The following is a 27164-nucleotide window of genomic DNA, read 5'->3' as shown; positions in this document are numbered from 1 at the left end:
GCTAAAGCTTGTATATATTTACGTGAAGTCATTTGTTTCAAGTCTTATATTGCCTTCTCATAGTCAGCCGGAACTGTTCCTGTGATGGGTTGGTGTGCGAAACATTTTAATGTAACGTATTCAGATGTCTTGTGTGTATTCACACGCAAGCAGCTTCAAGTGTTCATGTGTTCAATGTTGGTTTTTAAAAGGGTATGCTTAAGCGCTGCTTTTTGGGTCGCTTCGCCTTCTAGTCATAAACTTAAGTCGCAAGGGAAGACCAGAATGATAGTTTTGATTTAATTCATATGTATAGGTTTTTTCAGATGTATTTACACTGTTAAAAGTGCTGTAGGTACTAGCCTATGTCTCCAGGTTCGATGTAGTGGTGCCTCATGTACTGTAATATTGTTTCATGGGCACGCATGTTTGGTGTAAATAAAGGTACTTCAAATTGATCAGTCTCTCTTTTGCTTTTGTTTGTGTTTGTGAAAGTTATGAGCAGGCACCGGGGCATGCAAGTGTGAATAGCAAAGCAATTTCAATATATGAATAAAATCCACTAGCCCAACGAAATGTCAATCATATTTCAATGGCCACTTCTGAAATTTCAATGCCATCTCAACTGGGCCACAATGTACTTTTCAGTGCTGTGACAACAATAACGCAACAACAGGTCAACAGAACTACCACAACGTCAGTTCAATACAGCGTCAGTGGTAACCCAACAACCGTTCAACAAAATGTACACAGCGAGCCGTCTAAGCGCAATAGAATTTCAATGGTAACTTGACAATTACTCGAGGATAGGATATGAATAACTTTAATAAAGTGCCGGCAAACGACGATTTAACGAGTCGTGACGCTGGCCAAGCGTCGACCCGGGGTTATACCCTACTCTGCACTAGCCCAGTTGGGCCCGTTTGTAGTGGGTCATGAGGCTTGTGCTTTTTGAGTGCACCCCGGGCCTGCTGGACGGCCCATAGTTGTGAGTCCTTGTCTGCTGACTGCAGTGCACTTTGAAGTTCTGGCGGGTAAGTCCTGGAGGTTGCTGCCGTCGGGAACCTGGCACAGTCCCACATGATGTGCCATTGGTCCGCCGGACCCGCTGCACAAACACCGCACAGCCCACTCGGATAGAGCTCTGGGTGAAGCACGTGCAGCATTGCGGGGGCGAGGAGTGACGCGTTCTGGATTTGTCTTAGGATTACGCCCTCCTCCCGACTGAGTGCCGGGTGGGGAGGCGGCATTGTCAGTCGAGCTAAGCGGTAACACTTGGTTACTTCGGCTAACTAGTCAATCTGTCCTTCGTTTCGAACCACCACACGGAACGGTCACTCTCGGGGGCGCGGAAGGGAAGCGCTCGCGCCGCCGAATGGGCCGTCTCGTTGTGGTTCGGTGAGGATGCACACTCGCCGGCGTGCGCCGGGAACCACTTGATACGGACGGTGCTGCCGCGGTCTTGAAGTTGGAGCTTGCCGATGATGGCGGCCGCCGGCGCGCATATTCGCCCCTTGGCAAAGTTGCGCACGGCATTCCTCGAGTCGCTGAGCACGGTGCGACACTCGGCCTCGGTGATCGCCAGAGCGATGGCAACCTCCTCGGCGTCTGTGGCGTTCGTGCACCGCACGCTCGCTGCCGTTGTCTTGGTGCTGGTATTGAGACCCAATGGTGTTTCAATTAAATTTCAGTGGCCAATATTGAAGAACACTCAACAGTCAGCCCAACAATTCTCCAACAAAATTTCCACAATTTCTCAATGGAAAACTTAACATTGACCAATAATAATTCAATGCCTTCTCAATAATTTTTTTTGTACGGGTACTGCCCACGAACAGGATGAACACTGGACAGTCATACATGTGTTGGTAAGGCAAACATCAGCATTCTTTTGTTAGAGGTGCAAGAACTTCCAATAGAACCGAGGCGTTGGTCAGACTGCATCGGTTATTTTTATTAGCGAAACTGCATGCAAAAGACAGTTCGATAAGAAGAACGAAAATTCATCTCGGTGAGCTGTAAAACCTAAAAACAATGTAGAGTTCACCACCAAGCCGGTGCTTTATTATGAAGCGTTGATTCTGAACTTTCGCTGTTGGAGCTGATTCCGTATCTTGACAAATTTCTATAGAATCAATAACAGTTTTTTAATCCGCCTTAAAATCTGTTAAAGCGCTCAAGTAGTCACATTTTCTATTCGAATGTGACGCGTCCTAAGAGGCGCACATTCAGTATTTGTCTTTATTTTCAGATGAAGCATCCTTTCTGCGAATTCTGACCTAAACAGAATACGAATGAAATCGGCTTTGCTATTTGCTAAATATTCGATTTGAGAACTCACTATTGCAGAAGATAATAGATTCGCTTCTGCTCAAATATTTCTAAGTAATATATCTCATTGTCTTGAGTTGAAAGTGTCAAAATATTATGACCACTTTAAGTGATCCTGCACCAGGAGAGACGCGGTAGTTCCGCAGCCGCACTACATATGTTTAAATTAGAAAATGAGGCCATCCGTGATACCAGCTGCTGCTGACTATTTGAGGGAACGCAGTAACTAAGGACTTCTAAACCATGTTCCAATCATTCAAGACAAATGCCTAAGTTTTAGGAGCTCAGCGAATTCATTTAGTGTATTGATTTAAAACGGGATTTGTAATTAAGCAAGTCACTCGAACCACGTTTACATTGTGGGATATTACATAGTATCACACTCCACCCTCTTCAGCGAGCGCCCCACTCAAGGTGGATCTGGTGGCATGATAGTTTCTTCTTTCGCTGCTGTGATTATCAAGAAGCACAACAATTATCAAAGGAGTCGTTTTACATTGATAAACTCGTAGGTTGTGGGTGGAACTCAGATGTATAAAATATTATAACGCCAAACAAACTTGCTCGCATTGTTATATTGGGCTCTGTTAACGCCTGGTATTTGAGCCTACATTTGATGCTCACGTTTTTTTAACGTTCACAGTCATTTTAATTTGGAAGTTTACTATTCACACAACTAGTGTTTCAAAAGTATACTGTGCCGAAATTCCTCTGAAACCATGGTGTCGGACTTTCAGCGCCCTTCGTGAACCGCTAAGCTTAGCGATAAGTATTATTTAGTGAAATGTGCGATCATTTAGGACGTCTGGTAACAGTCGCTACTGTAGTCGCTGAGCGATAGGCTGTTTGGTGTAAGAATTTGGGTGAAATAAAATAGCTCCTCTAATAGCTTTCATGGTTTCAAAATTCAAAGGACGAAGACACATTATATTGTAGATTCCACTGTCACCTTTCTTCGTACTGTTTAAGAAGGAGAATCCTTTGTATGCAGGTTCTAAAGTGCAGGCGCTACTGCTTATTGGAGGTTAAAGGGTAGCGAACATTTATTACGCCTACATACCCTTCAACTCACCACAGGCGATCCTCCGACGTGCTGTAGGCCCCGACGCTACTTGCCTGGGCCTCATGAAACGCGACGCTGACAACCTGCAGTATTTTCTCACCTCACTGGGCCAACTTCACACTCTTGGGGTCGAGCTGGACTTGTCGGTGCTTTATCCTCCAGTTCCGTGGCCCCTGCCCCGTGGTACGCCTAACATCGGCCACTTGGTCAGCTGGGATCACTCCCAAAGCTGGGATGTCGCTCAATGGAAAGATTTTCCTTCCCCAGAAAAGGTATTTGAGTATTTCGTTTATTAGAACACGCAGTGTTAGATATGGTGTTCAATTGAACTTGATTTTTCGCTTTCCTACCCTTAATAAATTGCCAGTTTTTTGGCTCTTGTGACATGTCCTGGAGCTATTCAAAATTTAATCCATAACACAGCAGTTAGATAAATATCGCTCTGATTGGCAACGACAATTACCGTACATCATTAGTGAAAGCTAGAATTCTTACAAAATTGATGGCGAATCTATAACGAGGGCTAAAAAGATTGCATAGCCATCTGTGGGCCTATGGGTGGCTCTCGCTAGGTATTAAGCCATGAATTATGTGCCTGATGACGCTGGGTTTCAAAGGATGCCATGGCGGCAAACCATCCAAATAATGTAAAATACCGCTAAATATTCTAATGCTATGCACAAGAGAACTTATTAAGCAATCTTGGCTGGTGCGTTAACTGACTAGCCATGGCTGCTTTATCAGTTTTGATTAGAAACAACGGATGTATGAAGAGGACACATGTCAAGTGCCATCAATTTTCATGTCAAAATCGCTCGCGTTGTGAGTTTTCAATGCTGGTTTGTCCGTTCGGGCGCTATGTTTTCTTTTGAGATAGCAATTATATGGGCCTCCACGCGAATGCTCACCGTAGGCGTCAGCGTCGCCGTGGTGCTCGGCATATATTTAAATATATTTACGTTATATGCTTGTCCATCTCACCTATGCGCGTTATATCACTACACTACTCAGTCACCAAATTAACTGATACCAGGCCATGCGTTCTTGATTAAATTACTTTTCAGGATTTTGACAATGACAGCCCACAGATAAATGTAATTACAGAGAATGTGGCCAGCGCACGCATTTTATCTGAGATATTCTGCGACTATACAATATTAAAAGCGTAAAATTATATCAGCACTAAAACTGAAAAAAAGTAGTTTTACTGTCGCGGATTTTTGTGGAAAGCGTAATGGCGCAGTGCGATGTCGCTACAGGCCCTACGTGGCGTGTTAAATCTTTTTCGGTTGCCATAAATTTTGGTGCACCCGCGTGTGCCACGTCCACGTTTGTCGGGCTTACGTGTGGTTAAAAGACAGTCCGAGAATTTCAAGCGCAACGCAATAACCTTGATATCGCAGTCAGCACTTCGCCCTTCAGGGTCGAAACTGCGAATTTTAGTCTACGAACTGTACTGACCCTGCTTACTTCAGTCCCATACTTAGAGCTGGGCGAATGTGACCATATCCGTATCGAAATCAAATAACAATAATAGGCATGGCATCTCCAAACGAATATCGAATACTCAAACGCAGAAACATGTAAAGCAGGAACATTTATTTTAATGTAATTTGGTGCCACCCTATATTGGCAAGTGCCAAAAAAGAAGTCAGTAGCAGATGACTTTTTTCTTGCTCAATAATGACCATTTACAAATAGCAAAACCGAATGAATAGCCTCTCAAAAACATTCGAACGTAGTAGCTAGCAAGCTCTCTGATAAAGAATGGCTGCTACATGATTAGCTTCCTAAAAGCGCTAAATATTTGGTTACAGAAAGATATATTAGAAGTTGTGGCAAATAAAGACGCTTCTGGCGGAGATGTCTGGCCCAGGTACTTGTAACAGATCTTGTTGCGAAGAAAACATCGCTGGTTGTAGTGAAAGATAAAACTTCTGCATAGCTATGTTACTGAAGCCTACTTTTTCTGAGGAACATAATGATAAGCAGCGTTCGTTGGTGTTATTTATTTATAGAACAATAATTTTACACGCGACAAGTAAGGTTGAACAAATACAAAATGTTATATTGCCATCGCACACAGAAGTTATATTATATGGCTGCCAAATGGCATTGTGTCCTTGAAGTCAAGATCTGCAGTGGCCATGTTCACGAGCCATTCTTTATCTACCCGGGCAACTATTGTTGGCAGAAGGTACACTAAAATTATAGCTGCATTGTTCGGACTAATTGCAGCTAATCAGGATAGTACTACGAATAACAAAAGTGACCATTTTCGTCCATCAAGTAAGCGGAGAGAAAGCAAGAGCTCGAATCTGGTTTGTGTTCTAGCGAACAACGCGTATTAGGCGCAGCCGGGTTAAGTTGTGCAGTGAGTACAAGGTAAGTAGGGGCTATTCGACCACTTCTTCGAAAGTTTATGGCTACATTGCCGTTAGCACATGTCCTGCCCTACTTGTGACCTCTGTCACGCCTGCTTTACGCTGCGGACGGGAACGAGCGAGGTCTACCACAAATGGCGCCGAATGCGAGGGCCGTTCCTTCGACCTAGAGATTTAGTCTTATTCTGTACCGCCTGAGCTAGTCAGATACTTCGGCGCCGGACCAGTTTTTGTTTGCACTAAATTTTGGGGTGTCGACTATAGCTGAGAGGATGTGCACGATTGGACAGGCCCGCTACCTAGAAGCTCGCACCGTGCGTTCGTTGAACTGCGTTGTTGCTTCCACTCTTTCTATGCCAAGGTGCTGGAGGGCTTGCTGCACGGTGACCCTAAACTGCCTCCGCATGTCCCCTGCCAACTTTGCAAAATATTTAACTGTGGGAAGTGGCGATTCTTGGTAATAGTCATGTGGGAAGCGCCACTTTATTTCCCTAGCGAAACTGCATGGGGCTTAAGCTCGTCGAACTGTTAAGCCCAGTTCGGGTAGCGAAAGCCGGGATCGGTACTCTAGAGTCCTAAATCTTGTGCCGGGGCTGTGCGGATGACGAGCAATGACTTCATATTACAATTCGCGGTTCAATAAGGCTTGCTGGACAATGACAAGCTAACGTGCTTATGTGATAAATTCTTATAGCGTTCCAGCACTATGTGAGCAATTTTCTGATAGATGTGTGGCATTGTTCCTTATTACGAGCGCCGGAAAGCTAATCCTAATGAACATTCCAACAAAGCAGTCCGAGCGTTTCGGTTATGTCAACTTACGCAAGGCAAATAGTTTAAGCTAGAGAGCGTTTATACTCACCGATTCTCGAGCGCTAAACAGGACCTAAGCGTGCGTGGAAGGCTCCCAACGTCAAGACATCAAGAACGCGGTTACCGCCAAAGACAACGCATTTAGGCCGGAGGTCAAAAAAAGACAGAATGACGACAGCAGCTCCAATCTGCTTTCGTAATGGAATTTCGATAAGCGGCAAGGTTACTGATTACATACCCTTCTCACTAGCAATGCGTGGACGGCCATAGCGCAGCGCGTCACACTCCCCACAACGTCAATATGCTACACACATGATCGTAAGTTTTCTGTCCTGAGGAATGGACAGTTACAGCGCTATCCTGGTAGCACTTCATTAGCGGCTTACGTATATTCCCTACTACTACCACGCCAAATGGGATTTGATCTGTGTTGCCTGCCTATGCAGTACCACGCAGTCCAGTATTTTTCTTCCGAGGTCGTAGCAGTAGGTGTCCGCGTTGCTTGCCGTGCTTAATAATATAGGGCACCAGCATTACAAACACCTTTCCGGAAACGTCGTCACCCTGTCGTGCTCTAGATAGGTTTTCCTAGTTATGAATGTAAACTATTCGCGCCGACATGTGCTGTCGTAACTACATCAATTGACTCGGGTACTACGTGGCTTTCCAAGAAAGTGGCGCAGGAGTGAGGATAGCCTATAGGGTTGGTAGCTGTCCTCCTAATAATGCACTCACACCGCTGCAACGTCTTTGCCAATATCGCAATCTACCTGTTAACCAGGTACTTCGGAACGTTTAACCGATGGAATGGCTGGTGGTCCACTTGAACAACAGGACGGTGCCACGCAGAAATTTGGGAAAGAGGGAAACCACAAAGTGTATATATATATATATATATATATATATATCCAAGTGCACGCTTTAGGCTACTAAAGAATTGCGTTTAGAACTTGTGAGCGCATGCCTCGCGAATGCTACGGGGACCAGCAGATATGCGCATTCCCGCAATAGGTATTCAACAAGTCCTAAATCACTGGCGTCAGCCTGCTGTACGAACGGTTTGTTACGATGGGGAAGCTCAAGAACTAACTTCAATAAGGCGCCAAGATCACTGCTGAGTTTTCCAGCGCTTATTTACCCTTAACGTAGGAGATGGAGCTGCCAGTAAAGTGTGTGTGCAGTGCGGGATAAAGTGTCATGTAAAAAGCGGCCATAAAGGCAAAACACCACAAACCTTTCCTGTTTGGAGGCGGGTGCTGAACAGTGATAAATGCTTTCCCTGGTTCTTACATTAGTGTGTCGCTGTACGCAGGAAAACTCAGCACACTGACTTTGCTGGTCGGAAGCTGAATGCGTTCCAAGGTGGACCTATAATCCTGTGCTACGGATTTCCTCTAAGATGTACAAATGCTCAAGATATTATTCAAACGTACTGCGATATTCACTAAATCTGGTGATACTGAAGCTTTGCGTAAGTTAGCATAATGCTCATTAGTCCGTGGCATGAACACGGGATATTGGGGAGGCTAAAGGTGGGCAAAGAAAGTCTAATTGCACATGATTCGCTAGGTTAGGTGAGTAATTCATTGTAGGGCTTCATTACGTGGATGGTTTGATTCGTGTACTTAACCTTATGGTAACACATTCCATGCTCACGGCACTCGCAGACGTTCGAAGATGTTATGGACGTTGACATCGGAGCACACAGCGAAGACAAGTACTTGGTCGGTCACCAGCCAGACGGACGTATCTTATTCCCTGCGACTGGCTACTTGGTTTTTGTTTGGAAGTTTTTGTCCAGCCGCCATGGAAGACCTATGAACGAGACACGTGTAATCATCGAGGACGTGAAACTGCAACGTTTCACGATCCTGCCTTTAACAGGTAAGCAGAAAATATTGTTACTCACTGTTGGCGACTGTCGTCAATCTGATCAGCGGGTCAAGCGTGCCGGCTTTCACACATGAGTTGTGGAAGGTTCCAGGGTAATCGCTGGTGCCCGTGCGTCTTCCAGAAGATGCTATGCAATAACCCTGGCACAACTAGTCAGCTTACACAAGGTTCGATGATATAAAACTACCGATAGAACCGTTGATAACATACGATGCGCTTCCGATACATGCAGGCGTATCTAGCCCTGAGCGATAACGTTTAACATTTGTTAGCCGGGGAAAAGTGGTCGCCAGAGAAAGATCACCAGGTACTCGTGTCAATATTAACAGGAACCTATATGCACATCCTGCACTGTTACTTTTGACGTATATTCATAATGCCGAGTTCACGACTGAAGTATTCTTTAGAAGATTCTTTTTCTGATTTTCTCTACTTCCTCAGTGTCTCGGAGGTGATTCCATCACAAAAAGCGTATTTTACTGCTTTCACGACGTTAAGCAGCAACTAGAAAACTTTTCATTTTTTAAGACAATTCCCCGACACATTTGTTTGTCGACATATTAGACTTCCGCTCAGTAGAATGCTAACGTTGAATAGGGTTTAAACAGGCAATAGGGCTTTCTGAGTTGAAAGTCATGCGATGAAAATTTGTTGGAGTTATACAAGAACATGCTCTTGCATGTCCAGGTCGCGTGCGCTTCCAGATTAGCATGATGCCTACATCTGGGGAGTTTGAAGTGTCCGAGGGCCGAGCCGTGGTTTGCCAAGGCCGGATCCGCTTGGTCGAAGAAGGCGAGACGGTTCTCCTCAAGGACCCTCCGGGAGCACCTGCTGAGACCGTTCTGTACGATATGGACTGTGCGGACGTTTACAAGGAGCTGAGACTGCGTGGATACCAGTACTACGGTGCCTTCCAGGCTACGCTCAAGGCTTCCTCGGAGAGTAAGCGCGAACTGGGCTTTAAAGTGCAGCGTTGCAACTAGATCTATGGTTATCGCAAGACCCCTTGCCTTGTCGGTATAAGTTGGGCAAGTAATATTAGGAGTTTTGATAAATATTTTATTTCGAAACTGGGGCATTCTGGGAAGTATTCTGGTGTAAGGTAAAATGTAGCAACAGTAAGTTCATTAATGCAGCAGTTTACACGGGCATTCTGCTTCGATTGAATTCGTGGAAGATTTGAACATGTTTGTCTGTGCTCATGTGAATCAAAATACTTAATAAAGGCTGGCCACTTCAACTAGCCTCATAATGATTGGAAAGACGTTTGAATCGTTCGGTCAGGCAGAGACTGCTAGGGACAATGTGCAGATAGAACACATGCTTTCCCAAAACTTGAGACAAATTGTAAAACATTTCGAAATGGTTACTCGTGCGTGGCAGTCATTGTTGGACTTGGATTCCATATCAAATAAAATTTCTGGTTATGCCATTTTAGTCGAAAATGGCATATCTGGCCAACAATTCAGTTCTACCGACCTGACGTGTTCCACCAGTGTACAAACAAAACCTCATGTGTATACTTATGCTAAACACGTAAGTCACGCAGGTGATACATCTATTCTTTGTTGTGTAGAAATGTAACTTGATATTGAGAGCTTGTCAGAGCTAGAACCTCTTGAATAACTGTGGAAATGTTTTAATGAAATTGTTCAACAATATGTAGGGCACGTGGCACCCACACATTCTAAAAGAACAAAATCACGAAATCGGTAAAGAAGGAAAACCATTAGACACTTGAAACGCAAAGTAAAGATATTGTGCGTAAAGAAACGCTGCGGCAACTAAAATTTCAACTGCAGAAGGAGACCTAAAGGCGCAGTTAACACAATCTAAGCAAAAAAATTTGTAAATCAATCACCCGCGTTCTAAAATGGTCAAGGAAATTTTGGCTTTTCTTTAAAGACAAGGATGTGTGACTTCAGCTGATATTCGATGGAACGGAATCATAGCGCACCAGAGGGATATTGCTGGCAAGTGCAGTGAGTACGAGTAAGTGTTCACTAGTGACGCCGATGATATCGAAGGATAGCAGATGGCTTCTTTATCGTCATGCCAACGGGGGATATTCGCATTGGGCAAGGAGGGATATTTATTGAACAACTGTTGTTAGACGCAAAATTGTCTCCTATTATCTGACTACATTGTTTCAAAAATTGTCACGCTGTTGCTTGTTGCCAGACGGTTGGCACAACACATTCGGGGTTCAGATATTCAACATTAACAACCGAGTGTTATTGAATAAAGGCAGAAGCGTCCAGTATCTCCTACATCAGTGTGCTGTTTGTTTTTTCAACGTATAATATCAAAGCATATGCGCCAGCTTCTGAATAAAATGGGTGATTATGCCCTTTTCAGCATAAAATCATATAGAGTAGTTCCACTTCCACACAGCTGATTGTAAACGGTCATGATATTTGTAACGCTCTAGATGCAACACAGCAAACCTACAATTTATGTAGTGTGTTCGTAAAGTCACTCGACAGTCTCCCACCACAAACCTTTTGTAAACTTCGCTATGCAGTAATCAGTACACATGTGCTTCGTTGGATCGAAGCAAACTTCTCGTATTATCTGCTATTAGTTTGAGTGAAAAATAGTATATTGTGTATTGGAGAAGTCCATTCAGGGGTACCTCAATCATCCCCGTTGGGGTCACTCTTGCGTCTGCTATACGTCGATGACATTTCTGTAGTTCTTAAATGACCTGTTGAAATCAAGGTTCCTGCCGACGATTATTTACTTTATTGTCCTGCTGCTTGTAGAGAAGATCACAATAAAATAACCAGTGCTTTAACTCATGGAGCTGATGGTGTGCCCAATGATGGATGGAGATAAACTTAAAAAGATCTACTTACACTCATATAATATAAAAAGTTCAGTTTTTTTGTTACAATATATGATTGGGAACAAAATTCTGGATAACGAGAATACTTTCAAGTGCTTACGCGTGATAATCAATAAACTAGTTGGGCGTCAGCACCTAGTAAAAAAAAATTGGAGGGCGCTTAAGCTTCACCTTTAGGAGTGGGACACTATAGCATTCGAAGATTCCTGACTGCTTCTCATTCTAATGTTTACCGCGAAACGCTGGCGGCGAACGCTATGCACGAAGGCGGCCTCTCTGGTAGAAGCGCGGCCTCTCACATGGGCCGCGATGGGGCGGGGGCGATCGCCGTCTCTGGGTGTTGCAAAGAAGCGGGCGCGCTTATCCGCGGCCTCCAAGGTATTGGCGCGCCGCAAATGTAGGACGCCGTCGCCGGTTTATGAATGGTAGAAACGCTGGAAAAGGGGCTTGTTTGAGTTTTTGCGTGACATAATTCTATTTTCTCGTATATTCAAATTACAATCCGAAGCTTTCATGTCTCCAGGTTGTGTGCAAGTCGTACATCACCGTTTTTCTACGTGTGGTATGTTGAGAAATTAAATTAATTTCGGTCACTTACTTGCGCCACATGGAGAGCCTGGGTATGCGTGGTTCGAAAATATTTTTGCCAGAACGTCCGACAGCAGACGCCGGGCGCCGTCGCCGGATTTTGTGCGACATGCGTCTCTTAACGCTGTTGCGTCATTATCTGCCAGCGTATGAGAAATTTTGCTTTTAACAGGAAATTACGCCTCGTGATTAAAGAGCAATGGATTTCAGGGCTTATATTTGTCCGCTCCTAGAAGATACAAGTGCCGTTTGGAGCCCGCATTGGAAAGTTCTAAAGACGAAATTGGAACGTATAAAGGGAATCTTAGTATAGGTGCACTGACTCGGGTAATAGCCATAAGGGCATGTGAGTTACAGGCGCTTGAATTAAGAATGCCGACGTGTATACTGAGTCCGTTGCTTTTGTTCAAATATTGAAAGGGAATTTAAAAATAAAGCGATAAATAAATCAGCGGCTTCAAAAATGATGCCTGCGAACAACCGACTCTCTCCTAATGCAACCAATACGAACCTGTGCTAATTTGTTTCGTCTTTCTTTTTCCCTAAGATTATAAACCTATTGACTAGTTTACGCAACGTTGTTATGCGGAATAAATATGTATGGGATTTTGAACGCTGCCTAGATAGTCATCTTGATAAGTGTGTTTTTGCTTGTTAGTTCGTCGTCGTAAAAATATCTGTATTTATGCAAATTCTATTTATTGTGCCCTCCCTCTAACCACCCTCATCAGCGGGTTATCATTACAACTAAATAAAGAAAAGTCACACGATTCGTGAAAGTAAATATTTGAAGAAGACATGCAGCACGTTGGCGGCCTGACGCCAATTTATCCTTGAATTTCCTGAAGCATATGTGGGGAGGATCACCTTCAAACGATGTTAATGAATGCTATCGTTGTGATTCTTTCCTTAGCTCAATATTTCATCGGTCCTATTCATGGTCTGCATAGTAACTACACGTACCTGTGCTTGACTGTCGGCGCCATTTTCCTCAACGCAGTAGAATAAGTGGCTTATTCAGTTGACCATATATTTTGCAGAACCATATGCAAAGTTGAAGTGGGAGGACAACTGGGTGACCTTCCTAGATGCGATGGTGCACATGGCCTTCATCTGGAAGCCGAAAAGGTGCTTTGTCTTGCCTGTGAGGATGCAGTCGATCCGCATCGACCCCGTTGTTCACGCACGGATCACCGAAACGGTCGGGGACGCCGGTGAGCGAGCTTTTTCTTCAGTTGATTTGTTGAAACATTGAAATGGAAATTTTTACACGGAAATGAATAGCGGGACTGTGTCTCGCATTTAAGCGCAGTATCTGTAAAGGAGTTAATGCGTTCACCCCGGGTTGTTTGTTCCCTTCTCAGCACAGACGATATAAGTGGCATTTTACAGTAGAAAGTAAGCGTGAGCTGGGTAATGCCTCCATCGGGTCCTTTGACCATGCTTTCGGTCAGACACAGCGTCGCGTAGCGTAACAAGAAATAGCGCCGAGCTGGTATAACTTCGAAATAACCAGACATTACACTGCTTTAAGCCTAGATTTTTCAACCCGAACACCATGACCACTTTCAGCAAGCAAGCATTGCACGCTTGCATTGACAAAGCGTCTTTTCATGAGTTGGAAAATAAACGAGGAGCAACATTTACAATCGCGCGCACATCATGCTTTTTGGAAAATACACAGGCCAGGAATTTAGGGTCTCGAGTATTAGACGTACACTCGGCCACTAAGTTTCACGGAACACGAATTCTGAGAAAGAAGCTGAATATCTGGGCAGCATCACAACGCAACCTAGCGTTTGCGTTTACAGCCTCTACCCGCATATGTGAACACCATTGTGATGCTTACGCATACTGGCTGCTCAAAAATTGTACGTTTTCTGACATACTGGGGTGCGTTAACTTTTGCGGTTGAGTATTATGTTACGGTCTCGCACTAAAAAACTGGCAGTGTACTATGGTGTAGACTTATCGCGTGCGTCTTGCTACTTTTGTTTTTTGTCCAACAAGTACTGTAAATCTGCTGCTCGTGAGGGATCGCCAGCAAGCCCCAACTGGCACCTTAGTGTCCGGAACTTGTATTTATGTGACATCGTGCGAGGGTGGGTTCTTGGTCCTGTCTTGCGATCCCACACTTAACAACCCTGCGTACGCTGCCCACTCGCTGCAACGTATGAGCCGTGTGATACTTCTGCAACATGTGTCATGCGCGAATACGTGCAACCGGTGTGTTCACCACCCGCAAAGGCTCTGTGCTTTCGAGAAATTACATGAAGCCTATACATCATGTGTTTAATAGCGCAAGTGCTCGAATGAAATGACGTTATCAGTGTAGTGCGCACCATTCGTGAGTACTTTCTAGTTCATCAACTGGCACTGGTGTTATCTCGTTTACATATAAGTCTCACATGTGAATGAATCGGGGGCGCATGCCTCAAGTTCGGAACATTTTAACTGAGGAACCGAAAGAGTTTATCTTCTCTCGGACTGACTCCGAAGTTTTTATGCACAAGAGCCAAATTATCCTCTGCGCTATTATTTTTTGCTAAGAAGACTCTGCCTTGCATCTGTCTCGAGAAATGCACCACGTAATGCAATGCTGCTCGATAAAATACAATGGCTATTGCACTTTAACATCTGAAAACATCAAGAGTGGCCGTGCATGTCACAGTATATATACAGTCCAGAATTATCAAAACAGGCGGAAAGTATAGACTTTCTAAGAAATGATCAACTGTTAAGTACTTGTGCACTTCAAAAGTGTAATTGCAACAAACCTCAAAATACAAAAATGTGACTAGTTAGTAAAAAAAAAATTGTCGCATAATAAGCTGTTTGCGATTACCACGCAAATTGTAATCAACATCGTTGCGGTCAAGCTTTGATGGACATACTTTGAACGTTGTGACAGGAACACCCTACCTATTCATGTGCTAGTGCCTTCCTAGTCTTCCTTAAAGAAATTGCTGCTATCTTTGCCTACGCTCCTGGCTATGGCGTAGCTGTTGGCTGCTTCAGCGTCGGTCAGTATTTCGCTGGATATATTCGTGAATATACGACGGTGCTGTCTTGCACGATTGTCCGGTACAGCTATAGTGTGCATTCGCATCTGATGTAGCACGAACCATGGTTGCGCGAACGTGAGCTCTACGACAAACACGTCTTCGTGTTCATGCCGTCGTTATCCTCCTGTCACCGTCCTTTCATCGCCTTCGTAGAGGCTGTGATAATTACTTCGGTGTCATGCCGTCGCCACCGTTCGACCGTGTGCGTTATCCCCTCATCGTTGCCGTGATCCCGCTTCTGTCGACACGCCCTGATAGTTTCACTGCCCTCAATCCGTCGTTGTCAGTCCATGGCCATCATAGCCGTCATCACGCTATCTCTATAAAATCGTTCTCAGACCATCATAAACACGTCATTGGGATTGCATTATCCTCATTGCATCGTCGATTTGTATTTTTCTCATTCATAATCATGGTCTTAACGTCATTGTGATGAAGTTGTTGTCATTGTGTTGTCGTTATTCTAGCTTCATCAGCCGATTGTCGTCATGCTTCCGTCGCCACGCTATTGTCTTCAAACAGTCGTGCTCCTACCATCGTCATCACTTGAGAATTGTCATCTGAGTACCGCTGCTGCCTTCCTATCGTCCTCCTTTCTTCGTTATTCGGTTTCTCGTGAATGTGTCGCCATCACACAGTGATCATCAAAGTCTCATGTTTGTTAAATCATTGTGATTCACTCTTTCCTAGTCATTGCATACTTGTGAAGCCATGGCCGTTATATCATTATCCTTATTGTGTCGTCGTCTTACAGTCGTCCTCGTCCATTCGGGCTTATATCGTCGCCGTGATGCCGCTGTATTTCTTCTCTCATCATTATTGCAGCTTTGCCATCTGATTGCCGTGATGCTGCCATCGTCGAGCTCAAGCCATCATACAGTTCTCACCATTACGTCATCGTCATTCTATCTTAATAATTTCAGAATGTTTATCCAATTGCCGTCACTTCGTCGTCGCTTCACCTTAATTATAGCTTCATCGTCATGCAGTCGTCCCCCTGTTGTCATCATTATAGTACCTTCGACCTTCTTTATTTGTGATGACAGTTTATCGTCGTTACTTGATCCTTTCGCATGGTCGAGGAGGTTGCGCAAGGATTTTCCCGGTAAAAGTCTGGTCGAACGTTCTGTTCTTCCAATTGGTCAACAACCGGCGTGGGCATATATTCGAAATTTTCAATGTGAATGTAAATCGTTAGTGTATGGTACTTTGGTCCTACTTCTAAATGAACTGTTCAGTTTTTTCATATACAAAACTAATCACCTATTTCCCAACAACCGCCTATTTCAACAATCGGTAATTATAGAAAGTGTGACACACGTCCGATATTCCCGAACCAATGTGCAAACAAAATGCGCAGTTGAAGCGTTGTTTCTGGTTTCGGGGCGGAAGCTGACATTACAGTGCGTAATTTTTCCTTGTAGTCTGTCGTTTAGTATTTCTGGCAGTACAGATATGTAGCACTTCTTCCTTTTGCGCTACAGCCACGTCATGTTTCCCTCCAGCGGGCCCTTTACACATGTCTATGGAACCCAAATCCTTTAGCAAATTGCCCCTTCCCAGCTTTTTATTTTTCATGGGCAACCATTTAGCTAGCGCTTTTGCTAACTTAGTCATACAGCAGCGATTCTTTCTCGGAAAGCGTGCTTGCTGCGAGGCTCTAATATTGTTGATAGGCTGGTAAAGCACTTTTTCTATGAGATGTTGTGGTTTTGTATTTCAGTCTGATCATTTGTCCTTGAGAGTTAGCCGTATTTCTTTTACTAGTCTGTACAGCGTGGTACCTAAATATATACCTATATAAGTATACAGAATCATATAAGTACTACGTAATGAGCCTACTTAATTACTGGTAGTTATTCCTAATTCCAAAAATTTGATAATCGCCCTTCTCTAGTCGGAGAACAAGGACATTGTTCTTAATAAACACTAACCTGACATGAATTTCTGCGGCATGTGGGATCTGTATTTTTGCCCGCTATCGTTGCTTAGTGGCTACGGTGTTGGGCGGCTAAGCACGAGGGCACTGCGGCCACTGCGGCCGCACTTTGTTGGGTGGCGAAATCTGAAAACACCCGTGTACTTAAATTTCGGTACACGTTAAAGAACCCCAGGTGGTCCAAATTTCCGGAGTCGCCCACTACGACGTGCCTAATAATGAGAAAGTGGTTATGGCACGTAAAACCCTATAATATAACTGTTTGATCTGTATTTTTTTTGCTTCTTTACTGACAGCTGGCATTCTCCTGCAAAAATCATTGTACTAACTCTCCATACTAGCCACATTTATCAAGAATGTATGGTACTGCATCTTTCTTTTCTTTCACGATGTCCTCAGTAAAGCCCGAAACAGATGAAGCTGCCAATTTCTTCTAATGATGTGTTTTATGTTCTTCATGACTATCTAATTAATTCCAGTTCTTCAGTGCCGTCTGATATGAGTTCAGAATTTATTGTTGACTGGTTTAATATTGAACTAGCCCCACCAAATGTAGCTATGGTATTGAGTGGCGTTTTAAATTTATTTGACATAGGAAAGTTATATAAGGCTAGCCTAAGCTGAAACTGAAGAACGCAAACCACGTGTTTGTAAACGTCTTTCTTTTTCACGCTACACACTGCTGGTGCCAAAAATATATCATGCAGACGCAATTAACGGCATATGAGTGTGATATTACTTGCAAGATGTCACGCTTCTGCATAGTTATTCGGCACAAAGCACGTAGTTCCTTGAAGTGCGTAGAGTTGCTGGGACATGGCCAACATAAGGGCGTAAAATGTGGGCCCTCACAAATATATTCGCCCGAAAAGGGAGCCAGCTTCAGCGATAACGTTGGCCCAACACTGGTGTAAATCCACTCCATGTGCGAACAGATCCTCTGCAAATATTTGCGGTGTACACAGTGCATTTTATCAAGGTTCTTTATTGTATCCATTGTCTATAAAATAATGCTGATGTAACGCACTGCTCATTCCTTGAGGAGCTTCCTCTCCAAATCATGCTAGCTAATATATGCTCATATCTAGCTGACGTCGTAAAATATAGCACTTATGTGATGCGGCTGTTCCTGATCTTAAAGGGTCGTCCGCAGGTTTTCGACACTATTGCTCAAGACACTGGTGATAATTACAGCTTGAACAACTATGAGCTGACATCACACACGGTTCGCTGGCATATGTCCGTGCGTTAAGAATTGTTCATTAAAGTAGCGATTCTTAACGATGAGCCGTTTGACAACGCTACTACAGGGTGTATAATTGATTCACCGCTTTTTTACGTCTTCTAGCTTCCTGACCAAGCGGATTCCTAATTTATTAGATCATGAACTTCTATTGTTGTACTAGGTAATACCTGAAGTTATGAAAGCGAGAACACTAAGCGGTTCGTGTTGTGCCTTTCTGCAAGTCTCGTTTGTTCCATGCGGTAACTTCCCAAAATCGTGCACATATCTTTGGGCGCATGTTAGTAAACATCAGGGTGCACATTCAAAACACGTGCTTATACCTCAAATTGTTCATCGTAGCCGATGCTACCCAATTCCTGTATCGCCTATATTTTTAGAGCACATGATCGGCCGATATCAAAAATCACTTACGACGGAAATTTTCCTAAACTGTGGCCTCGTGTGGTTAAGAATATTCCCACGACTGAAGTAAAGAGTATCTCTGAGTCTTACTTTGAGGCCTTAAATACGACAAAGGAGTCATAGTAAACACGTTCTTTTTCTCAAAAACGTTTTCTCGTGGTCATATATGCAGGAGTGGATCTCGTCTGTAACCCTCACCACAACATCCGCCGTGCTGGTGGCGTCGAAGTAACAGGCATAAAGGTTAACAGCATACAGCGTCGCCCAAGGCTCCAGACGCCAGTCATTGAAGAGTATCGATTTGTTCCTTACCTGGATAATGAGGTGGTCGGTAGAGAGCGTGAGAAATTTTGGCGAGAGTATGCTGACGTGTGTTCCTGCATCAGCCGACGTGTCATGGAGAAGATCGAGGACGAGAAAAGTCACTCCGACAAAGCTTCTCACAACTTCATCGACGTACCAGAAGAAGTGCTCAACCGGTACATCGAAAACATTGCTCCAAATCAGGGCTTACTCCAGCTGCTTGTTACCGCTGACAAAGAAGGCAACGACGCTGCCTCACTGACTTCCGCAGTGAAATCGGCACTGCTTACCTCCAAGAAAGCTATCGAGGATGATATGCTGAACACCGCAATCCTAGCAGAGGACCCCCTCAGATATATTCTTGATGTAGTGCTCGAAAATACGAGCTCCAAGAAAATTCGTGTGCTAGAATTGGCAGACAAAGAGAGTGTCACAGCCATAGGTCCACGGGTGTCAGCTATTTTATCCATGTACGATGTGCACCTCAAGACTGAATATACTGTCACACACATCAACCCAGACAACCTCGCACCGGAAGAAGCCCCCGAAGGCAAACTAGCGATCACACATGATCATCCTTCGGTCCCTGGCTCAGAAACGTTGCCTGATGCTGACTTGGTGGTTGCTTTCTGCGGTGTCATGAGTGCCTCTGTTGACCTGGATACTTTGGCTGAAAAAGCGCACTCGCAGTGCAAGGAACACAGGTTTGTTCTTCTCTGCCATCGCGCAGCGCTGACCCCGGCCGAGGCGCTCCTGTCGCACGTGAGCGGTGTTCCCTTTGCAGTTTACTCCGAGAACGCGATGACTACCGTTCTTACGGCTCGTGGATTTAGGTTGGTGGCACAAAAGTCGAATAACATATCGGCGCTTCTGCTGTTCAGGAAAGTTACCGTAACCGTCGATGCTACCAAGCAGGTGGTTGTCGGCGTGCAGAATGCACACTTCGGATGGGTCGAGTCGCTGAAGGAAAAAGCTGTTGAGCACGAGAGGGAGCCAACTGGAGAAAACATCTGGCTACTCGCAGAAGACGACGGCAAAAGTGGTATCCTGGGTTTAACCAACTGTCTTAGAACGGAGACCGTTGGACGTCACATTCGGTACGTATACATAACGATATCTCACACAGCGCACTTTATTGCTTCTTTGACGAAAAGTCTGACGAGTGGAAAAACGTTTACCCTTGATATCGCAGTTTCTACAGTCAGATGCCAGGTGGAGCCTCCGTGCATGAAATGTTTTGAGTATCTTGCGGATGCCTCGAAATCTGTATCCATAAATGATCAAAAAGAGCAACATATCTATTTGAAACCGTTCTCGAGAAGACGGTGCTAAAACAAACTAACCGGTTTCTGGGAAAAAAATGATTATTATGTTCTTGCCGATTTTTCTACCAAATCGACGCAGTAAAATAAACTCTTCCCTTGCCTACCTGGCTTAAGTCTTTTAGAAAATCGTAGATCATTTCAAAAGGGCGTCTGCATTTTGGCTGTCAAGCTCTAGGGAACTACATAATTATTCTACTGTTGTTTGTTGCCTAACCATAGGAATGCCTTAAACAAGCAGGCAGCTCAAAAAGCAACCTTTTCTAATCTAGTCGACAGGTACTTCTATAAAAATCTACGGAGGACCCTTTTTTCCACAGAGTCGGATATTTATATTGCACATGTAGCAATATCCTCATTGTTTCTGATCACAAGTGAATCATTTGATGCAGGGAGGTTCGCTTTGTATTTCGGCCCAACTATTTAGGAAACCAGTTCGCGGTCTCTACTCATCTTGAATTTGAATTCGTACACGTTCGCGTTTTCTTGTTTTGTGGTTTATGCCACATGCCTGCTACGGGAAAGCCCTCGCGAGTAATAACGTAACTGTGATTGTGAAAAAAAGCACAAATGTTTAAATACACGTGTCTATGCGGCAAGGATTGAATATACCTTAAAATGAAGCTTTACGAATTAAGAAAATATGGGAAAGTAGTGTTTTATTGATCAACTCAACACCTTGATTTGTCAAGCCCCTACAAGTAGACGTTCGCATTTATCTTCCAGTATTCTTTTCAACATCATTTTTACTCTAATTGGTAGGAATATAAAAGCCATGGCACTCTCCGTGAATGATTTTAAGCATTAACTGAGAGTAAAGGGGCAAAAGTCATTGTTGTACACACGAATAGTTAGCCCTCAGTGCTCATATCGTCTTATCGTGATTTGAGATTGATGCCTCTTTTAAGAGGAAGTTTTAGCTCGGTGTGCTGTCTAAATGCAATGAAAACAACAAGTAGTGTTTTAAGGCGACCACTGCACCAAATATTAGGGGTTTGTTCCGTTTAAAGGCAAAGCGTTGAAATCTACTGACATTTTGTAGCGAATTTTTCCATTGAGGTTGGAATTGTCCGCAAATATTGTTCAAAATCCTAAATTTTCGTAAAACTAAACTATGATGTTTACAACTGGGTAATTCAGCAATTGAAAAGTGATATCGCGATTCTGTAAGTTGCATCCAATTATTCGTCTAGGGCGCTCAATATTGATGCACTATATATGGCTCTCGAAAAGACCCATAATATATGAGTAGGACTTTTGCAAAACCCCTGCAAAGAATTTAAGAAATTCTTAAAAGAGAAGAACTGACATATCAAATTTGTCAACTTTCAATGCTCTACGGGATGCAGTTTGCAGAAATTCAGTATCTTCTAGGTGCAGGGCTAAAAAATTTGTAAACATCGTGCTTCAAATTTTCAACCCTACCCGTTTTTGAATATTCCTTTAACATTTATGCCCTGAGAATGACGAAACTAACCCTTTATTGGGCGAACTTGTGCCCTCAAAAACATGCTACACTCAAAGAACGGCGACAGCGGCGAACACAATTGGCGATCGTCGAAAATATTATCAGTGGGTCAAGCGCATCAGCTTTTATACATGAGCTATCGAACGTTCCAGAATAATCGCTGGTGCCCGCGTGTCTTCCAGAAATTTCTGCACCATTCGCGTCGCGCACACGTGCGATTAGATTAAACAAGGTTCGGCTACAACAATCAGCGGATAGAAGCATCGATAACATTCTAGAAACTTCCGATACGTGCACGCGAGTCCTGCGCTGTGAGTAACATTTGTTAGGCGGCGAAACGTAATCATCCGATAAGGAAGTTCACGTGTCGATGCCCCCCTCTCAAAAAGCATTGTCCGGATGCTACAAACATAACAAGACAGTAAAACACAAAAGGATCAAACATAACAAGACAGTAAAACACAAAAGGATGCTCTCTAAACCAAAGCAACAAAACAACACAGAAGGAAAGTACAAGGTAACACAGTTCAAGGAAAGTGCAAGAATCAGTTATGCAAAGTCCCAGTGTTCATTAGCGCTGGTGGAACGGCTTAAGTCTCACAACATGGACTGCTTCAGGTCGTGAGCAGCTTTGTTGTGATAGCGAAATGTCGTATGGCACGACCTCATAATCGAGTACGCGAATGCGCGGGATGATCTTGTAGGGCCCGGAATAGCGGCGTAAAAGCTTCTCGCTAAGTCCTCGTCGGCGTATAGGGGTCCAAACCGAAACACGGTCGCCGGGCTGGTAATCGACGTAGCGTCGTCGAAACTTATAGTGCCGGCTGTCGGCCCTGTGCTGGTTCCTGAATCAGCAGGCGGTCGAGCTGTCGGGCTTCTTAGGCACGCTGGAGATACTTGGCGAGGTCAAGATTCTGTTCGTACCAGAAGTGCGGCAGCATGGCATCGACAGCCATCGTCGAATTCCTGCTGTAAACCAGCTTGAACGGCGTGACCTGTGTTGTTTTTTGCCCCGCCGTATTCTAAGCAAAGGTTACGTACGGCAGGGCCGCGCCCCAAGTCAGGTCGACGTACATTGCTAGCGTGTCGGCCAGGGTCTTGTTCAGGCGCTCCGTAAGACCATTCGTCTGCGGGTGGTAGGCAGTTGTCCTCCTGTGACTTGTCTGGCTGTATTGCCCAATCACTTGCGTGAGCTCTGCTGTAAAGGCCGTTCCTCTGTCGGTGATGAGTTCTGGGGCACGATGTCCCAGCAGGATGTTCTCGAAAAATGTCCGCACTTCGGCTGCTCTACCTTTCGGCAGGGCTTTAGTTTCAGTGATGCGGGTGAGGTAGTCGGTCGCCATGACGGTGCACTTATTTTCCGAGGTTGATGCCGGAAACTGTCTCAACAAATCCATCCCTATCTCCTGAAAAGATCGGCAAGGAAGCTTGATCGGCTATAGCGATTCCGGTGGCTTTGTCGGTGGTCTCTTGCATTGCTGACAGTCTCGGCATGTCTTGACGTAACGGGTGGCGTCGGCGGTCAGTCACGGCCAGCAATACCTTTCCTGTATCCTCGATAGCCTCCAGGAAAACTAGAGGTACCCAGTGGTCGGATTGTCATGTAGGGCGTGCAGTACGTCTGCACGGAGTGCTTAGGGAACAAGAAGGTAGTTAGCGCGGACTGGTGAGAAGTTCTTCACAAGTGTTTTGAAGGGTGAAGGAGAACAATCCGCGCCTAAATGTCCCAGGGACAACGTCGGTATTTCCTCCTACATATTTCACGAGGCCTTTTAGCTCCGGGTCTGCTCGCTGTTGTTTAGTGAAGACTTCCGCGCTTATTATTCCAAGGAAGGCGCGGACATCCTTATCGTCTTGCGGCGGTGGATCTATGGGGGCGCGTGATAGGCAATCGGCACCAGAGTGTTTTCGTCCGGACTTGTAGATTACAGTGATGGCATACTCTTCCCTCTGAGGCTCCAGCACGCCAGCCGTCCTGTAGAGTCAGTTAAATTAGCCAGCCAACACAACGCGTGATGGGCACTCACGATTTTGAGTGGCCTGCCATATTGGTAAGGGCGGAATTTGTCTGTAGCCAAAAGGATGGCGAGGCATCCCTTCCCATTCGTAGAATAATTGCCTTCCGCTTTTGACAGCGACTGGCTAGCGTAAGCGATCATCCTTTCAAGTCCCTCTTTCCTCTGGACTGTAGGATGTCACCGAGGCCGATGCTACTGGCGTCAGGGTGGATTTCTCTACCGGCATCGTCGCCGAAGTGCGCAAGTACCGGTGGCGACTGCATGCGTCGCTTCAGTTCTTGAAATGCGTCTATCTGCGGTGTCTCCCATTTGAACTCGACATGACAATGGTGAGACGCGTCAGCGGCTCAGCCATGCTTGAAAAGTCCTTGACGAAGCGCCTATAGTAGGCACGCATGCCGAGGAATCTACCCAAAGCCTTCTTATCGATGGGCTGCGGGAACATTGCGATGGCAGCTGTCTATTCCGGGTCAGGGCGGACTCCAGATTTGCTGATGACGTCGCCTAGGAACAGAAGCTCATCGTAAGCGAAGCGGCACATTTCCGGCTTCACAGTGAGCCCTGATAATTTGATGGCCTTAAGTAGTGTCGCAAGCCACCGAAGGTGATAGTTGAAATTTCTGGCGAGGACGACGATGTCATCCAAGTAAACAAGACAAGTCTGCCATTTCAATCCTGCAACAACCGTGCCCATCACACGCCGGAACGTTGCAGGCGCCTATCAGAGTCCAAATGGCATAACCTTGAACTCATAGAGGCCTTCTGGCGTTATGGAGGCGGTCTTTTCGCGATCTCTTTCGTCGACCTCTATTCTTCAGTAGCCAGACTTCGGGTCCATCGACGATAAGTATTTAGCGTTGCAGAGCGCATCCAATGCGTCCCGTATTCGTGGGAGGGCGTATACGTCCTTCTTAGTGATCTTCGTCAGTCCATGGTAATCGACGCAGAAACGTAGGGTTCCCTCCTTTTCCTTCACCAAGGCTATAGAAGATGCTCACGGGCTTTTCGATGGCTGGATAATGTCGGCGCGCCGCATTTCGTCGACTTTTTCCCTAATAGCTTCTCGTTCTGGCGTCGAAACTCGGTAAAAGCTCGGGTAGAGTGGTCGAAGACACTCTTCGGTTATTATGCGATGCTTTACGACTGGTGTTTGTCCATTGTCCAATCATCGATGATGTCGAAAAGCGGTCTTTGTATCGTCGCAGAAGAGTTCTGAGCTGTCGCTTCATACTCATGGGGAGTGTTGGATTTATGTCGAAGTCTGGTTCAGGAACTATGGTCGTCGAGGTAGATGCGGCTGAATCCGAGAGTACAAACGCATTGCTTGTTTCCACAATTTCCTCGATGTAGGCGATTGTCACGTGCCCTTGTTGATGTGCTTGAACTGCTGGCTGGAGTTGGTTAGCATCAATTCCACTTTCCATCCGTGGAGTCGCGCGATATCTCTTGCGACGCAAATTTCACGGTCGACGAGTAGACGTTGGTCGCCTTCAATGACGCGTTCCACGTCTGTGGGTGTTTCGGTGGCGATGGAAATGACAATGTGTAGAGCACGGCGGGATGCTCACTTGATCTTCGAGCACACTCAAGGTTTGAGGGACTACGACAGCCCTCCGGCGGTGTCATTTGATCTTCCGACAGCCGCATATATTTCAACTTCAAGTCGATGGTTGCGCCGTCTTAGTTCCGGAAATCTATGTCGTGAACACTGTTGTATGATAACGAAAGTGGCATGGTAAGACCGGTCACAAACGGTAATTCATGCCGTTCAGATTCCAGTCGGCGGAATGAGGTGTCCTCTAGCGGTCTGCATTTGTTGACCTTCGCATGGAGTCTTTACCTTCTTCAACTGGGCGGCGATGGTTGTGCTTGTGACGGAGTAATCGGCTCCTGTGTCCACTAAGGCGATGACTGCGTGACTATTAACAAGCACGTCAAGGTTGGTGGTTCTTTGTCGTGCGTTACAGTTAGGTCTTGGCGTCGGATAACGGCTGCGTCGCATTGACCTGTGGCTAGTACATGGCGTCGTCAGGTCGTCTTTCATCAGCGTATTCTTTGCTTCTAGAGTTCATCGGTATGGCGGCGTCTCGCTGATATGTCGACGAGACAGGATGTTAAGCGTCCTCGTCACCGGAGGAAGATCTTCGCCAGTTCGACGAGCAGCAACCGCACCACAATCAGTTGCTGCTTTTAGTTTTCAGGATATGGGCTCACAGGGTGGCCCCGGGCTGGGCCAGTGTATGGATGGTGCTGTGGTGACGAGTAGCCGCCTGGTGATGGTGAAGGCGCCACTGAGTAGCGGCGAGGTAGTTGGCGACATCGCAAGGGCTTTCGTTCACCTTGCTGCGGGCCGGGGCGCTGACGGCGAACCATCGTTGTCCCGTTTCGCGGTATGGGCTTCGGCGGTAGACATTTATGGATTTCCAGCAGTGATAGCAGAGCGGGCGGTGGTCGGGGATGCGCCAAATGTCCGTCTTCCTCGGGTGGCTGCGCTGGGCGTCGGGTGGGCGTGCAGGCGGCGGCAGCGGCGGTGGACGACGGAATTTCGCGGTTACAGGGCCCTGTCGCAGTCGTGTAGTGGGAATTTGACGACAGGCGACGGCGGCGTAGGTCATCGCTTCCGGCACGGGAAGTGGCGATTCGGGCCTCACTTCGGAAACGCCCATTGATCGCCAAAATTCGTCCTAGGTGATGTCAGTGACTGAGGACAGCTGAGGTTGCGAGGAATAAACATATTGATTAGTTCGCGCACAATGAGCATGATGGTCTCCTTGAGGTCACCGGAGCAGAGTGCTCGGATCGCGCACTGCAGCATGAGCACCCGGCGGTAATATTGCCTAGTGTGCATTTCTGGAGTTTTCTCCATCGTCGCTGCCTCAGTCAAAAACTCAGGTACGGTCTTTGGTGGGTGGCGGATCAGTCCGGCAAAAAGTTCTTGCTTTACGCCACGCATCAAGCGAACTTTTTTCTCGTGGGACATTTCCAGGTCAGATGCCGCGAAAGACGGGTCATCTCTTCCGTGAAGATGGCGATGGTCTCATTGGGTAGTCGCGTTCTGGTTTCCAGCAAAACTTCGGCCCTTTCTTTTCGGACAACGCGCGTGAACGTCCTCAGAAAGTTGCTGTGGAACAGGGCCCACGTTGTAAGGGTGGACTGCCGGTTCTCGAACCAAGTCCTCACGGTATCTTCTAAGGAGAAGTACACAAGTCATAGCTTATCTTCAGAGGTCCAGTTGTTCAAGGTCGAGATCCTTTCGAAGGTTTCGAGCCAGGTTTTCGGATCCTCCGACGTAGCTCCACGGAAGGTAGAGGGCTCTCTAGATTGTTGAAGCATGATATGTGACCCTGGATGTCTCATTGGGATGTTGAGCTGGTCAAGGTGTTCCTGGTCGTATCAGAGAGAAGTCCGTGCTCAGGGGCCAGTACTTGCAGTCTGCGGCTACCTCACCGGTCTTTGGCGATGCTGGCCTTGTCCTCGGGCTTCGGTCTTGGATCCCTGCTCT

The 27164-nt window shown here is 45.7% G+C and overlaps 1 protein-coding gene across 1 annotated transcript in view; it reads left to right on the top strand.

Annotated features, from left to right (window-relative positions):
- LOC126526148 (fatty acid synthase-like) overlaps window positions 1-27164 on the top strand; it is a 132856-nt gene that overhangs the window by 52545 nt on the left and 53147 nt on the right. The window contains exons 11-15 of the mRNA XM_055067997.2: window positions 3388-3645; window positions 8238-8454; window positions 9151-9405; window positions 12940-13113; window positions 18724-19951. Of these exons, the coding sequence (XP_054923972.2) occupies window positions 3388-3645; window positions 8238-8454; window positions 9151-9405; window positions 12940-13113; window positions 18724-19951 (2132 nt within the window). The remainder of the gene's footprint in view (window positions 1-3387; window positions 3646-8237; window positions 8455-9150; window positions 9406-12939; window positions 13114-18723; window positions 19952-27164) is intronic.

The sequence above is a fragment of the Dermacentor andersoni genome, chromosome 8 (assembly GCF_023375885.2).
Source record: "Dermacentor andersoni chromosome 8, qqDerAnde1_hic_scaffold, whole genome shotgun sequence".
Classification (NCBI taxonomy): Eukaryota; Metazoa; Arthropoda; class Arachnida; order Ixodida; family Ixodidae; genus Dermacentor; species Dermacentor andersoni.
The sequence above is the reverse complement of the archived record's forward strand: the minus strand, read 5'-3'. Positions and strand labels throughout refer to the sequence as shown.